The 15,367-nt window shown below is 40.9% G+C and overlaps 1 protein-coding gene across 2 annotated transcripts in view; it reads left to right on the forward strand.

Annotated features, from left to right (window-relative positions):
* DERA (deoxyribose-phosphate aldolase) overlaps positions 1-15,367 on the forward strand; it is a 363,055-nt gene that overhangs the window by 105,668 nt on the left and 242,020 nt on the right. The window contains exons 7-10 of one of the 2 annotated variants that reach the window (XR_007470387.1): positions 4,641-4,753; positions 9,001-9,150; positions 9,456-9,595; positions 10,423-10,545. Coding sequence is in view for 1 of the 2 variants with exons in the window: in XM_012537210.3 (XP_012392664.1) it covers positions 4,641-4,753; positions 9,001-9,150; positions 9,456-9,512 (320 nt within the window). In the remaining variant the exon portion in view is untranslated. Of the gene's footprint in view, positions 1-4,640; positions 4,754-9,000; positions 9,151-9,455; positions 10,154-10,422; positions 10,546-15,367 lie in introns of those variants that run through there. The other variant, XM_012537210.3, reaches the window with a different exon arrangement.

Here is a 15,367-nt window from a genome sequence, read left to right on the forward strand (position 1 = left end):
GTGAAACTGCACGTTAGCACTGGACAGTCGTTGATGCAGTGGTTTTCCTTAATGGTGTGGTTAACAATTCAGAGAACACGATACGTGCATACTGGATGTGCATTAAATAAATGGATCATGGCTGGTGGGTGCCAGGTTCTCACCGTTGGGGTGGGAGTTTACAGATAAGCAAAGGGAGAGGGCGAGAACAATCCTTGTAATGGGTCAGAGTTGGAGACATCAGTATAACTCGTCTTTAGTTTAATATAGACGTAGATAGTTAAATAAGGAATTGTAAATATATATGTATATATCAATGGGTTAGAATACACACACACATTTTTCCTTGCTCAGTCAGCTGAGAAGGCCTAAAAGCAAGACCCCTAGCAATACCAATGAGCACCTACCACCAAGACCTTAGTTTCGAACACTATTTTCCAATAAAAGGAACCAGGGCTCTTTGGAGAAATGGCTTATTCTTGGACTGGGGTGGAAAACATATAAGACGAGCCTGGAGCATCTGGTAGTACCAGAAAGTAAGTGCTTAAAAAAACAAAAAATCCACATTATGGTGGTGTGTCAAAGGAAGACAGGAAGCAACTGAAAGAACTCCCAATGGCCAAACCTAGAGCCATTTGAGCAACAAAATAAATTAAGTAATATTGGATTATAAACCCAAGTAAAGAATAAATATCTTTGAGTCTATATTCATATAAATAAATGATTATAAATAAATGAATAAATGGAGAAGAGACAAGTCTCTCATGCAAAAACATCCAAAGAATGTATGTCGCTGCTCCTCCCTGAAGGAAGTGGCTTGCAGCTCCCATTCCTAAAGTGTGGGATACACACTAAGGACTTCTTTCCAAAGAGTACAGTATGGAAAATAGGAGGAAAGGAGTGACTTTTCACTGGAGAAACCTAGCAAGTACCACCTCCCCCAGTGTTCAAGGTCAACTTCAACAGTGGGAAGTGATATTGTTAATATGTACCCTTGATGTGATGTGATGAAAATAGCACATTACCTCTGTGGTTTTCTTCCCCAAAAAACATGTAACCCCAGTGTAATCATGAGAAAAATGTCAGACAATGCCAGTTGACAGAAATTTTATGAAATACCTGACAAGTACTCCTTAAAATTGTCAAGGTCATCAAAATAAGGAAAGTCTAAGAAGCTGTCACAGCCGGGAGGAACCTATGGGGACATGACAAATGTATTATAGTATCCTGGATGAAATTGGATTCTGAGTAAAACTAAGGAAATCTAAATAAAGTATTATTTATCTAAATAAAGTATTATTTTGGTTTTAATAATACATCAATATTGGTTCATTAATTATAACAAATGTACCATACTGATACAAGTTGCTAATAATAGGGGAAACTGAGTGTGGGGTATATGGGAACTCTCTGTAATGTCCTCGTAATGTTGCTGTAGACCTAAATCTGTTCTGAACTTAAAATAAATAAATAAAATGATATTTTCTTCTAAGCCACCTGCCCAATTTTGTTACTGGGACTGGAATGAAACCCCAAACTTTCTTCCTTTTCCCCATTAGTCAGTTAAACATGGAAAATATTATAATTTGCTTTTTCTTGGTAACTGTGGCTACCCACCCATCCACCCATCCACCCATCCAAAATTTATTAAGCTTCTCACGTGTGTCACGCTCTGGGGATACAGAAGTGCACAAGAAAGGTATAGCACCTGTCTTCAAACAATATAGTCAAGAAAGGGGCACAAACAATGTGTAGGCCACCATTACAGCTCCTGGGCTGCTATTGCTACCACAGTAGGTGTTTTCTTCTAGGTGTATTAGGAAGACAGTCTCCTCCGTAAGGGAGTTTGGCTCTTTTGGTTAACTTTAGATGGTGTGATTTTTAAGTGACTGTACCTTTTTTTTAGACCTCTAAATATGGCCTTGGTCTTCTGTCTTAATAATCTTCTCTTCTGAGATGCTTAGAAGAATTCAGATAGATCCAGTGTTGTACCCAAAAGCCTTCTAGTGAATCAGAAGACAGTGTCACCTGTTAGGAAAACACATCATGGTTGCAGTGTGAATTTTTTAGTAATGTTCCTCTCACCTCTTACATCTGTTTGCGGACTTTCATTTCTTCTCTTTGCTTGTTATTTCTGATGTTGTAGGTGCCAGGCATTGGTCGTGGAGTCCCATTTATTCACTCATTCATCACCTTAGCACATGCCTACCTCAGGGCCTTTGCATTTGCTGTTTCCCTGCTTGTGGTGCTCTTTTCACAGAGTCCCTTCATCAGTCTCTGAATTTTACTCATCAGAGATGCCTTTATGGTGACGATTTAAATACAGCTACCTCTCCCCAAATCCGTCACTCTCTTTCTCGTTATGTTGCATTATTTTTCTTCACCACACTTCACCTGGCCTTCGTTACATAGTTCTGTGTTTATTGTCTTTTTCTTCTAGAGAATCTAGTCACAAGGGCAAGAACTTGGTTTTGTGTCATGATCTGTTCCCAGCATGTAGAACGGCATCCAGCACATAGTAAGTGCTCAGTGAGTACTTCTTGAATGAATGCAGGCATGACAGGCACATCTCCATTTCCCCAAACGGGTCTACAGGCCCAAAGGAAAGTGACCTGCTTGGATAGATCAGAATTCCTGTGGTTCTTACACAGATTGCAACCCTACCTAGGTCTTTGCTCCATTTCTGTTTGTATAACACTTGACAGTTTTCACAGTCTTTTCACAGAGATTGTCTCTTTCGATTCTTTGTGTAACACTATGAAGCAAGTAAGAATTTCCAGACATGTTTTATAAATGAGAAAGGTTAGGCGATGGAATTTGCAAGGTAAATACAGTATCTGGCAGAGCTGGAAACCAGATCTCCTGACCTCTGGCTCACCAAGTGATTACCCAGGATTTATGTTTCCTCCATACCTGCTCATAGCGTGTATGCTTTTGAGGGAAAGGGCTTGAATGATATGTTTATATTTCCCACTGTGCCTTTCACACAGTGTGCTTGCTGAAGGTGTGCTGATTTGAACCTTTCTATCCACAGGGTAGTCCTGGGCGTGTCTTTTGCAGTTGAAACTAGAGGGGAAAGTTTTGGCCACTTCTTGTCTCCACTTCTTTTGACCATTTCTTTGACAGACCTGGGAGAATCTCAGAGATTAGTCTTACATAGGGTTCCACAGATTTTGTGCGCGAGGGCCATGCACTGGCCCAGGAATCACCTAGGAACCTTGTTTCTGTTCAGATTATGATTCAGTTGATCTGGTGTAGGGCCTGAGAGTCTACGTTTTATTTGTTTATTTTTTAAACAAACTTTAAAAAAAAATTTATTTTATTTAATTTACTTGTTAATTTTTGGCTGCGATGGGTCTTCGTTGCTGTGCGCGGGCTTTCTCTAGTTGCAGCGAGCGAGGGCTACTTGTCAATGCAGTGCACGGGCTTCTCATAGCGGTGCCTTCTCGTTGCCGAGCATGGGCTCTAGGCACGCAGGCTTCAGTAGTTGTGGCACGTGGGCTCAGTAGTTGTGGCGCACGGGCTTATTTGCTCCGCGGCATGTGGGATCTTCCTGGACCAGGGATTGAACCTGTGTCCCCTGCATTGGCAGGTGGATTCTTAACCACTGCGCCACCAGGGAAGTCTGAGAGTCTACGTTTTAAACACGTTCCCTGGTAGTGCCTGTGCTGCTGATCTGTGGTCTGCACGGAGCATTGTGAGGATGGTTCACCACCTGAAGGGTGGAGTCTGTGTTTGGCTGTCTGACTGTGTGACCCTCAGTAAGTTTCTTAGAGACTCTGTAGCACATGGGTTAAGCTATATTGCTTTGGTTAGAATTCTACCTACCCCCTGCCCTTACTGTGTGACCTCAAGCAAGTTACTTTGCACTTCTGTGCCTTAATTTCCTCTTTAAAAATGGGGATCATATTAGTACTTACACAGTTATTGTGAGGATCGATTGAGTCAGTACTTACAAAGCACCTAGAATAGTGCATAGTGCACGGCACTCAGTGACTCTTAACTATTATTATCCTCTCTTTGTCTCCTTGTGCTATTTTGTTTTGGGTTTCTGTTCTGCAGAAACCTACATCAATAGGTTTAAGATACATTTAAGAGACAGGAAGTGTTTAAAATATTTGCAAGTTGAAAATGCATGGTGTCTTTCATGAAAATCACAATCTGGTTGGAAGACAGAGCTTTCGTTAACGAACAATGCAGTAGGAATCAGCTAATGATGGTTCTCCTTGTGTTGTCACAGCTGTACTGTGTACTTTCTATCACACGTAAGAATATGAGTAGGCCCTCTGGTTGTGTCATAAAATGTTATGATATATGATGCTAAGCACAGGGCATGAAATTGTTTCTATTCCTCTCAGTTTTGCGTTAAATAAACCAACTTGGTTTTAATTGCTGATATGGAAATATAGAGACAAGAGCTCCAGGGATCAGTGAGAATCCATTTGGTGCCTAATTTAATCCATCGTATGGTCAGAGGGAAAAAAATGTGGACAGAATGATTTTAAAGAGAGATTTGGTTTTAGTTTTTCAAATAATTGATGAAAAATAAAGTCGTGTTTCTCAGGAAAAAGAATTTACACAACTCGTTTCTTCCACCGACTCAAAAGTATAAAAAATAAGTTTTTTAATTAACATGGAGATTTTTCTTCCTTTTGTTTTAGGATCAGATTTTATTAAGACCTCTACTGGAAAAGAAACAGTAAATGCCACCTTCCCAGTAGCTATAGTCATGCTACGGGCCATTAGGGATTTCTTCTGGAAAACTGGAAACAAGGTATATTATTGCCAGCAAATCTTTCTTTGGAGTAAAGATAATGTTATTTACAATACTCGTCACAGCCATGATAACTGTCTTTATAGGCATTATAGGCAGATGGTGTGAGTGCGTCGCCTGTATTAAGATAAACGTTTAATTTACCTTTCACTACCAAAGAATACATTCGGGGGGAAACTGTGCGATTCACAGAAAGTGAGTATGAGTGTGGGCGTTAGGATGTGTGATCAAGGTGTAAACTCACCTTGTGTCCTTTTATTAACCGAAGACAATTTTATCACTGATGAGAGATTCCTGAATGGGTTCCTTAACGAACTAATTCTGCTGCAACACAGAAACTTTCTGGTAAGGCGTTGGCCAGAGAAAACAGGTTAATGCAGAAATTAAACTTCTTGAGGAATGGAAAGAATTGCAGAGTAACATTTATTGAATGATAAGCTGTGGTGGTGATATGAAAAGTATGCAATATAATGGGAAATAATCTTTTCCTGTCATTATTGAAGGACACACATAAATTGGTTTTTCTGTTAGGAAACCCCCGGTCCAGAAAAACTTATTACTTTTAATAATATGAGGTGAAGAGAAAATTCTCGAGGAGATGAACTTATTAAACAAAATAATGAAATGCTGTGAAACAGCAGGGAAAAGGTAGCTAGACGTTATATAGCTCTTGAATTAAATATCCACTTTTGCGTTTTATGGCAGCTGGAGGTGTTCTTTGGAAGACTGTTAAGCTGAGGAGGGTATATGCTCGCTTTTCGAAAAATAATACATATTTTTGAAACATGAATTTAAAAGGAAAAATGCGTATGAGGTGTTTTTTTTTTTAAAAATGAGTTTGGATTTTCCTTTTCACTTCAAGTTGCTTGTTTAGCTGCAAATTATCTCAAAGGATTTTTTTTTAACATCATTGGCGAGAAAGGTAATTTTTATTTTTAAATGAGACTTTCCCTTCCTGAAAGGCATCTTTTAAAACCAATCTCTTGATTTCTGCTGAATAGAAACCCAAAAAAAGAACTTTAATCCTTTGCCAGCTGGTTGTGATGACTTTATATGTGACTGTATTTCAGTTTATTTTGGAATCGGAGACCTTTTTAAGAAGGTACCTGGGTTTGAGAGGAAAGGAACTCCTTGCAGCATTTGCTCCTTCAGAATACCTTCATACTTAGAAGAGTACAAGTAGGATAAATACCTACACGGTGACCTACATGTGAAAGTTAACCCAACTTGAGTAACCTCTACTTGGTAGCCTTTCTGCAATGGTCCAAATTAAAAAAATAAATAAATAAATTATAAGAAAAGCTGTAAGAATGAGAACTCCAGCTTTGGGCCCCCCAAATGAGACCACCACCACTCACTAGATCAGTGGTTCTTACTCTCAGCTAAAGAACATCCCAATAGATGGGAAGCTTTTTATACTTCCAGATGCCTGGGTCCTCACCGCGGCAGTCCTGGATCAGTCTTCAGGCATCTCTACGTTTCATAAGCTCCATAGTTGGGGCTAAGATTCTCCAGTGGGGGCCCAAGTCCTGTTTTGTTTTCAGTAAACATTCATTGAGTCGTTACCTGTGTGCTATGTTAACCTATGTTAAGTGCTAGGGATACAAAAGTGAACATGCCCCTTCTCAAAAGAGCCCTTACACAAGAATTGCAATAAAAGTTTTAAGTGTTCAGTGTTCTAGATCAGGGTAGTGAGGGAGGAACATTTTGCTGTCTTTCATTACTTTCTTTTTAATTGTATCCCTCCTTTCCTCGGCTAATAAATAAAGTTCATCCTGGTTTTATTGAGAAACAGGTACAAGTCAATTCATATTCATCTTGATCACATTTGATTTCACATAGGACCTGTGTGTGTATCTGCAAATCCGGGGCATTTTTTTGGATGGTTGACAAGCTGCCCGGGCAGCCCTTAGACTGTGAAGCTTCCACATCATTGATTTAAGGGGTGTTTTAAAATGTGACAGGCCGCCTTCCAGACCATGATTAGTGTCACTCCTGAGAAGCAGAGGCTTGATATTTCAGAGCTGATTTCACTGCAGATTTATGTTTTCCATATTCTCTCCCTTAAAAAAAAAAAGGATAAACTTAACACTAGAAACTGTCTTTCGAAACATTGCCAAATAGATTTGCTGACACAACTGAATTGTATAGAAAAATCTATATGCAGCACTGCCTAATTGACAGAAAATGCTCCTGTGATTAACGTGTATGCTAATATGAGCTAAAATTTATTCTTTTTTTTTTTGCCTCATCTCAATAAATAACCTGACTCTACCTATCTCCCCATACTCCCCACACCTCCCCTCACTTTTTTTTTAATTGTTCTTTTGAAGAAATATCATTTTATTTTATTTTATTATTTATTTAATTTTTGGCTGCGTTGGGTCCTCGTTGCTGCATGCAGGCTTTCTCTGGTTGCGGCAAGCGGGGGCTACTCTTCGCTGCGGTGCATGGGATTCTCATGGCGGTGGTTTCTCTTGTTGCAGAGCACAGGCTCCAGGCACGCAGGCTTCAGTAGTTGTGGCTTGCGGGCTCTAGAGCGCAGGCTCAGTAGTTGTGGCACACGGGCTTAGTTGCTCTGCAGCACGTGGGATCTTCCCGGATCAGGGATCAAACCCATGTCCCCTGCATTGGCAGGCGGCTTCTTAACCATTGCACCACCAGGGAAGTCCCTCCCCTCACTCTTACAGGGTCACTTGGGCTCCACAGCGATAGGCAGATATGGTTCGAGTCTCTGTACGGCTGTTGCTTAGCTGTGTGACGTGTGTCCGAGGCAGGGAAACCGGTTAGGAGGCTTCTCCCGATGTTCCAGTGAGGGCTGACGAGAGTCTAAACTAAAACAGTGGAAGGGAGAGTAGAGAGGAAAGTACGTGTGGAGATAGACGAGTTCAGAGGGTGGGATCGGTGGGACTTGACTTGGTGGGTCACTGGATGTGATGAGGGACGTGGTGGAGTCCAGCTTATTAGGAGTTTCTGGGTTGGGTTTGCTGACCTAAAGCAAGTAGACCGCTAGCTATTTCTCCGCCAAAGCTGGGCTTATTTGAGATCAGCCACCATGGCGAGCCACGTGCAAGTCCCTGCAGGGCAAGGAAAGAAGTGTGCTTTATAGAGAGGAAAAGGAAGACAGCGTATACGAAGCAAGGAGTCCGGGTCTTTTCATTGGCTGAGTCCTTTGCAGAAAAGGAGTCTTTCTTCTTCCTGTCAGGCTCTGTTATCCGTGAGTTAGAACCCCCGCTTCTGGTCTCCCGACTCTATTTAATCAAGGCTTCTGTTTAATCATTTTTTACAGGTTGATAATGGGACCATTCATTTATCGTGTCCCTTCTCTGGCATTCTGTTAGCAGTCGCCCCCTGCTGGTGCCACCTGTCAGAGCAGCCAAACTCTGAGTGGTCGAAGGCATGAGCTTTAGTTCTTGGGCTTTGGGTGTTTACTGTACCGGACAGTCAAGTTCTTGAGACAAGCATATCCAAATAAGCAGGTTTTACTGTATATAGGACACGTTTATCATTTTCGAATGGACCCAGGGACATCATTTGCAAACATCAGATATTGGCCGAATTGTGCCGTTTTGTGGTCACCTTCAGAGACTACTGAAGTGTAAAGGTCCCCTACACCGTCTTTTTCACCTGTGCTTTCTTAACTGTTTGGCTGCTCTACGTAACTTGGTCTACTTACAACTTAGAAAAAGAGTCCCTGCAGTTAAGTTGATTAAAGCAACTGTCACCTCTCCTTGCTGGTTGCTGCTAATTTGTTTAGTGTGGCCTCACTGAGTCTCTCCTCTTGTTTTAAACCCACATATGTCTCTTTTGCAGCTCAGGATGGAGGGCTGGAAGGTGCACATTTCTTCTGGCCTCCTGGTAGAAACGGAGAATGCATGGGCTTTTGTGATATGTTTTCCTGTTTATTGACACCTCTCTTGTTTATCCCAGGTTCACAGCTATGGTCTAGATGGTTGAGGTTTATGACTTTCCAGTAAGTGAAATGTTAATGAGGGTCATTAACTCTCATTAGTGTCTCAGAGGCAGTGACATTCTTCCCATTAATCTTGGAAAAGTCGTTTTGTAGTGTAAATGGGCATGAGTCAGTGCTCTAAGGTCTTTTGCAGGGGGCTGGGGGGAGGCGGGGGGACACGCGAAATAGGCTTTAGAAAAGAGAGGATGGAGACCCCGTATTAACACGGGACCAGTTTTTAAAGCAACCCAGTAACAATGCTAAGCATTGCTCTCTTTCCCACCTCCCCTTTTAGGTAGGCTTTAAGCCGGCGGGAGGCATCCGCAGCGCGAAGGACTCCCTTGCATGGCTCTCTCTCATAAAGGAGGAGCTAGGGGATGAGTGGCTGAAGCCAGAACTCTTTCGAATAGGTGCCAGCACTCTGCTCGCGGACATCGAGAGGCAGGTGAGGAGCAACCCATTGTCCTTGGAACAAACTGACAAGTATTTTTGAGAAAGAAATAAAAAGGCACTTATTGGGTTGAGAGAACTGGAGATGGAAACTCATCTGATGACCTCGTTGTACACAGCCTCTGCCTTCTCCCAAGCAAACCTCCATCTCAATAGGTTGGATGGAGATTCTGCTGAGTACATAAGGTGGGGCTTTATAATGAAATGTTAACTAAAATTATGATGTAATACTGTAATTATTAATTGATATGTATAGTAATATAATAATTAATGACTAATTAAACTCTGCCTTCCCCACAGATTTACCATCACGTGACTGGAAGATATGCAGCTTATCATGATCTTCCCATGTCTTAAATCAGCGACGAATTCCAGAAAAGTCCTTTACTATTTTTCTGCGTGATTGCTAAAACTATTTCATTAAAAAAATGAGGGAATAGGTAACTGACTTTTTTCCCCTTAAAATTTCCATTGAATTTAACTCAAAGAGTGAAAGGGAAAAGCCAGGTACACACGTGGTGTGTACACACATGGTCCCCGTTTCAGGCATGTCTGAAATGGTCTTCATTACTAGAAGATCTCCATTGTTAATTTTGTGAAGGTGTTCTCTTAAGAACTCTGAGTAAATTGTTAATGATAGCTTTGACAACATTAAATTCTAAGGAAGCAAGAGGTTGACTTGCCCAAGAACCATGCTGTAGCAAAAGAAAATGCAGCACCCCTGAACCGCTCTCGTTTTCTCACTGACTTCAAGATTCACTTACTCGGCACTAATTTCCTGCCCTGAAAATCCGTCTTTAATTTTTGCAGCAGATACGCCCTTCTACTAATTGTTTTGCTAATGAAATTTCTGTCATTGTTATGTGAAACTATGGATATCCTTGAAGTTTTTAATTAAAAAAATTCCTGTAGTTGTTTATTTTTAAAAAACCTTTCAATTGTAGTAATACATATTGAAAAGTTAATCCATTAAACATATAAAGAGGTTTTATCAATGACTTTCTAGTAGAGTCCTTGGGTATTTATCTCAGATAAAGCACCTCAGTACATTATTAATAAATACAACTTATGTCTGTATTCTGAAACTTTCTCTGATAGAGTGAATAGGGAAGAAACAGCAGACACTAACAGCACTTAGTATGTGCTAAGCTCCTTATGTATATCAATTTATTTCACCCTTATTTAATCTCTGTTACAGTAAGATTAGTACAGTAACGTTTTTAATCCTCACAACAGTCAGTACTGATGTTATCATCCTTTTATACAGATGAGGGACTGAGGCACAGAGAGCTTAAGCAACTTGCCAAAGGTCACAGAGCTCAGAATTAGCAGAGTCAAGAATCAAGCCGAGGCAGGCAGTCTGGCTCCTGAGTCTGTGCAGTCGCCCCAGGTACGTAAAACTGTCCCCTGGCACCCAAAGACCCATAGACAGAGCCCCCGGTCAGCTGTGGGGAATGGTCATCTGCTTTGTGGGCTACCGGTTCCTTTACTGTCTCTCTCAACTGCCCACCTCCACCTTTTTGTCTTGCTAGCACCTCTCCCACATTATAGAACTTAAGTTTTCTTAAATGGTGATTTTCACGGAGAGCATCTTTTTCTTCCTCCCTGAACAAGTAAGTCTCCAGCTACTCATAAATGGAAAACTGGACTGAGGAGTTGGTTTTGGTGTCATCTTCTCATCTGCTGAATTCTAGCCCAGCCTCTTCCTCTTTCTAGCTTTGTGACATTAGTCCAGTCTATTCACATCTCTGGACCTCAGTTTCTTCATCTGTAAAATAAAGGGGTTGATGCAGATGATATCAAGATTCACTCAGTTCAATTTTTCTTACCCTAAAGATAATGATAACACATTCAAGAAAATGGTACATGGCTCTAAAGAGAAAACACTTTTGCAGCAATCTAAATTAGAATTTGCCTCTCAGTAGTCAATTAGGCACATGCCTCAGAGCACCTCTCTAACTGTGAGTGAAATGATTAAAAATAAGAGCAGAAAAGATATTCTGCTTTCCCCTCACACCCTAGCAGAAAGCGAACTTTTGACTCAGGCCTTTGGATGTGGTCAGAGGCTCTGAATGCCGTTTCCACCTTCATAACATGCTGGTCCACGTGCCAACCAGCACAATGGCCAGTCACCTTTGGAGAAGAAACTTTTCAGAAAAGTAATTACATTCCATCACCTTTGAATCTATTCCAATTTCACAGGGGTTTCTGTTTTCCTCCCATTAAACCCAGCTGGTCATTTCAGTTGATCAAGTGAACAGGCATCATTATCTTCAGTTCTAATTTATATGAGGCGTCCACTGAAATTGACCTCTGCGGACAATTATAGATTCACATAGGAAATTAAGACCAGTGAGCCCCTCAAACCTATTAGAGGCTGATGAACATGGCCTGATCTAAAGGTAAGTAATCATATATTTGGGAGGACAGTTTATTCCAAGGACTATCAGACAGTTCATCAGGAATGTCTGCCCCTTACTTGGCTCTTGAAATCAAATGTAACACAGATGACTTTAACAGGAAGACAGTAGTAAATGTTGGTTGCCATGAAAACATAAGAGGAAGAGGTCATTTCTGAGGTGACCATGATTTACTACAAGCCGATTTGGATACTTCAGGACCCGGGGACCAGATGCCTTATACAATCAGGAGATGAGTCACCCTGTGCTGTGTTTAAAGCTTCTAAGTTAATGAAAGCAACCCCCAGCCCTTCTCACAGAAATTACTGCAGTTGTTCAATAGGCATATTTAAGCCTTAAAGATGTGTTTAAACAACCAATCATATAGTTTAGGGGTCTAAAGAGACTTTAGAGAATATCTAGTTCTACGTTTTCATGAGAAAAGAAACCCAAAGTGGGGCTGTCACTTATGCAAGGTCACACAGAAAGTCAGAGCCGAGCCCAGAACTTAGATCCACCTCATGCCATGACATATTTCACAGGGCAGAGCCAGGGCTTTGGAATTAAAAGTGTCTTACTTGTTCATACACTGTGCCATACCAAATATTATGTTTGTTGTCATGTGAATTTCAGACTTTCAAGACTCAACTTTTGTCTCTAGTCGTCTTCTCAATGGTGTCTTGGAGAAGACCAACCATCTAAATCTAACCGATAGTGTGGTTAATTTAATCTGTTAGACTTTCACAATTTTGGGTGATCTCAAGAATTGACTGTTTTTTGTTTTTTTAAAGAGAGTTGAATGTTACTTTGTGAGTTATTATTTTTTTAATTTTATTTATTTTTGGCTGCGTTGGGTCTTTGTTGCTGCGCGCGGGCTTTCTCTAGTTGCAGCGAGTGAGGGCTGTTCTTCGTTGCGGTGCGTGTGCTTCTCGTTGCGGTGGCTTCTCTTGTTGCGGAGCTCAGGCTCTAGGTGCGTGGGCTTCAGCAGTTGTAGCACATGGGCTCAGTAGCCGTGGCTCACGGGCTTCAGAGTGCAGGCTCAGTAGTCGTGTCGCACGGGCTTAGTTGCTCCACGGCATGTGGGATCTTCCCAGACCAGGGCTCGAACCCGTGTCCCCTGCATTGGCAGGCGGATTCCTAACCACTGCGCCACCAGGGAAGTCCCTTTGCGGGTTATTTTTGTTTGTTTTGCTTTTAAGAAAAAAGAGGGAGCACTTATTTGAATTCTAGTTGGTCTACCAATGGAGAGAAAATGACTAGTGTAATCACAAAACAATTTTGTAATTACAGTATCTTTGCCTCATTCTGGATTGTTTCAGCTCTAATGGGAAATATAGGCAAATTAGTTTGCATGAACTATAGCTTCTAAGGAGACCTGTGCAAAAACAGGAACTGTTATAATATCTATCTGGAAGGGCAGCCTCACAGTGACACAATGGAGTCTCCGTCCTAATTGAGCAGAACAGTGGCTATGTCACACACATATGTCTTAAACCAAATCAGTTTCTTTGGAAAAGTCAACTTACACTTCTAGTACAGACAAAACCAACACGAATTTTTCTTCCATCAACTTGATCCTTTTTTGACACAACATAAATAGGACCAGGATGCAGAGTTAGAAGAAGAAAGAATTTGAATAGATCCTACTTTCAAAGGAAATGAAACGTTATGCCCATTTTGGCACTAGGAGAAAGGTGTGAGGTGAAATCCATTTCTCATTTGTTTTCCTGATCGTGCTCAAGAGTCTTGCTTCCCAAAGGAAAATACATATTTTATAACCACCACCAAATGATCCTTTCCAGAAATGACCGCAGGTAACATCTGGCTGATATATAAAATACATAGTAAAAATAATCATTTTTAATTAACTAAACCCTGCTCAGGAGAGAGAGAGGAATGTCCATCTGGTCAGTTCTTATTTAATGGGGCAAATGAGGATTAGAATGTTTAATCCAATATATATGAAATACTTAGTGACCTTACGATGAACTAAAACTTTTTTTAGGAAGAGGAACGGGGTGAAGAGGAGGAATCAGAATATGTAGAAAGGACAGACCTAAAATTTGATTTTTTATTTTAAGAAGTACATCTCATACTGTAAAACATAGGTAGAATATAAGAAACCTAGGTTTTTTGGCGTTAATTTCTATGGCTCCGTGATAGAAAATGTGTTTCAATTAAACTGAACAGTCAAATGAGGTTATGTTTTACTCTAGTTTGACAAGGATGATGAGTTTTTAAAAAGTCTTAAATAAAGGTAAAGGGGACTGAGGTTATTTAGCCTGAGGAGAAGATTGAAGGGTACTTGATGTCTAACAGTCCCCGGGAAAAGAAACTTCCCTATGGGATCTTAGTAAGCAAGAGTCCTGTATCCCCTGAATGGAGAAGAAATGAGTTTATGCTACATGTGAAGTTAAGCTAGTTCTAGGGAAGAACTCCTTTAATGCTCTGAAATGTGTAATTGAGAAGGTACATCTTGCTATTCCATCCTCAGAAGTAAGTTCTCCTTTGATTGGGGTGGTTTAGTTGTGCTGCCAAGCAAAGTGGTTCTCAAACTTCAGCGTAGAAAAGAAATACCAGGAGAGTTTATAACACAGAATTCTGGGCACCACCCCAGAGCTTCCAATTCAGTAAAATTTTCATTTCCAAGAAATTCCCAGGTGATGTCAATGCTCTGATTCAGGAACCCCACTTTGAGAACCACTGTATGCAGCTCCTAGATTCCAAAGTAACTGTATCCGTTCAGTGGTAAAGTCCACCAGCAGCAGCCCTTCTTTATCATGAAACTCCAGGATAAATGTGTATATTTGGTTGCTTTTCATAGCCAAGAACAAGAGAGGGAACAATGGAAGTAACATTATTCCTTAATCCTTTCACAGTAGACAGTGAACTTGATCACACTTTGGGCTTAAAAGCAAGCTTTGGAGATTAGCATTAAACTTTTTAGATGAGTTTAGAATCATCACCCATGAAATCTTCCAAAGGATTTCAGCAAGTCTGGATAGTAAGATTCAGCGGTATTTGATTTTACCTCTTAGGAATGCTTTAACTTTTGATGCTTCTCGTATAACTGCACTTAAAACCAAGACCTATTTTAACAGAGCCCATTCTTTAACTTATATTTAAAACAGATATAATGTTCTAGGAGAGGGACATATCACAGATACTTGGTGTCTTAGTGTGAAGTTACTGTGTATACGTGATCTCTAGACTGGGAGCTAATGAAAACATTAGGTCCTTGGTCTTTTCAAGGTTGATGGGTGTTTTAAATTTTTTTGTTTTTGGGTTTTTCTTTTTTGTTTGTTTTGTTTTTCAAATGTGTGTTCTGCCAATACTATACATAGTCAGGCATTGTTCTTAGTTGTAAATAACAGAACTCCCTGCTACCTAGATTGAGCAGAAAGTAAGGTGTTTTTTTTTTAATTGTATTTATTTATTTTATTTATGTTATTTTTGGCTGCGTTGGGTCTTTGTTGCTGCGCGCGGGCTTTTCTCTAGTTGCGGCGAGCAGGGGCTACTCTTCGTTGCAGTGCGTGGGTTTCTCATTGCGGTGGCTTCTCTTGTTGCAGAGCACGGGCTCTAAGCACGTGGGCTTCAGTAGTTGTGGCTTGCGGGCTCTAGAGTGCAGGCTCAGTAGTTGTGGCACACGGGCTTAGTTGCTCCGTGGCATGTGGGATCTTCCCGGACCAGGGCTCGAACCCATGTTCCCTGCATTGGCAGGTAGATTCTTAACCACTGTGCCACCATGGAAGCCCAGAAAGTAAGTATTTTTAAAGCATACTGAGTACCTTACAGAATATCTAGGAAGGCCAG

The sequence above is a fragment of the Orcinus orca genome, chromosome 11 (assembly GCF_937001465.1).
Source record: "Orcinus orca chromosome 11, mOrcOrc1.1, whole genome shotgun sequence".
Classification (NCBI taxonomy): domain Eukaryota; kingdom Metazoa; phylum Chordata; class Mammalia; order Artiodactyla; family Delphinidae; genus Orcinus; species Orcinus orca.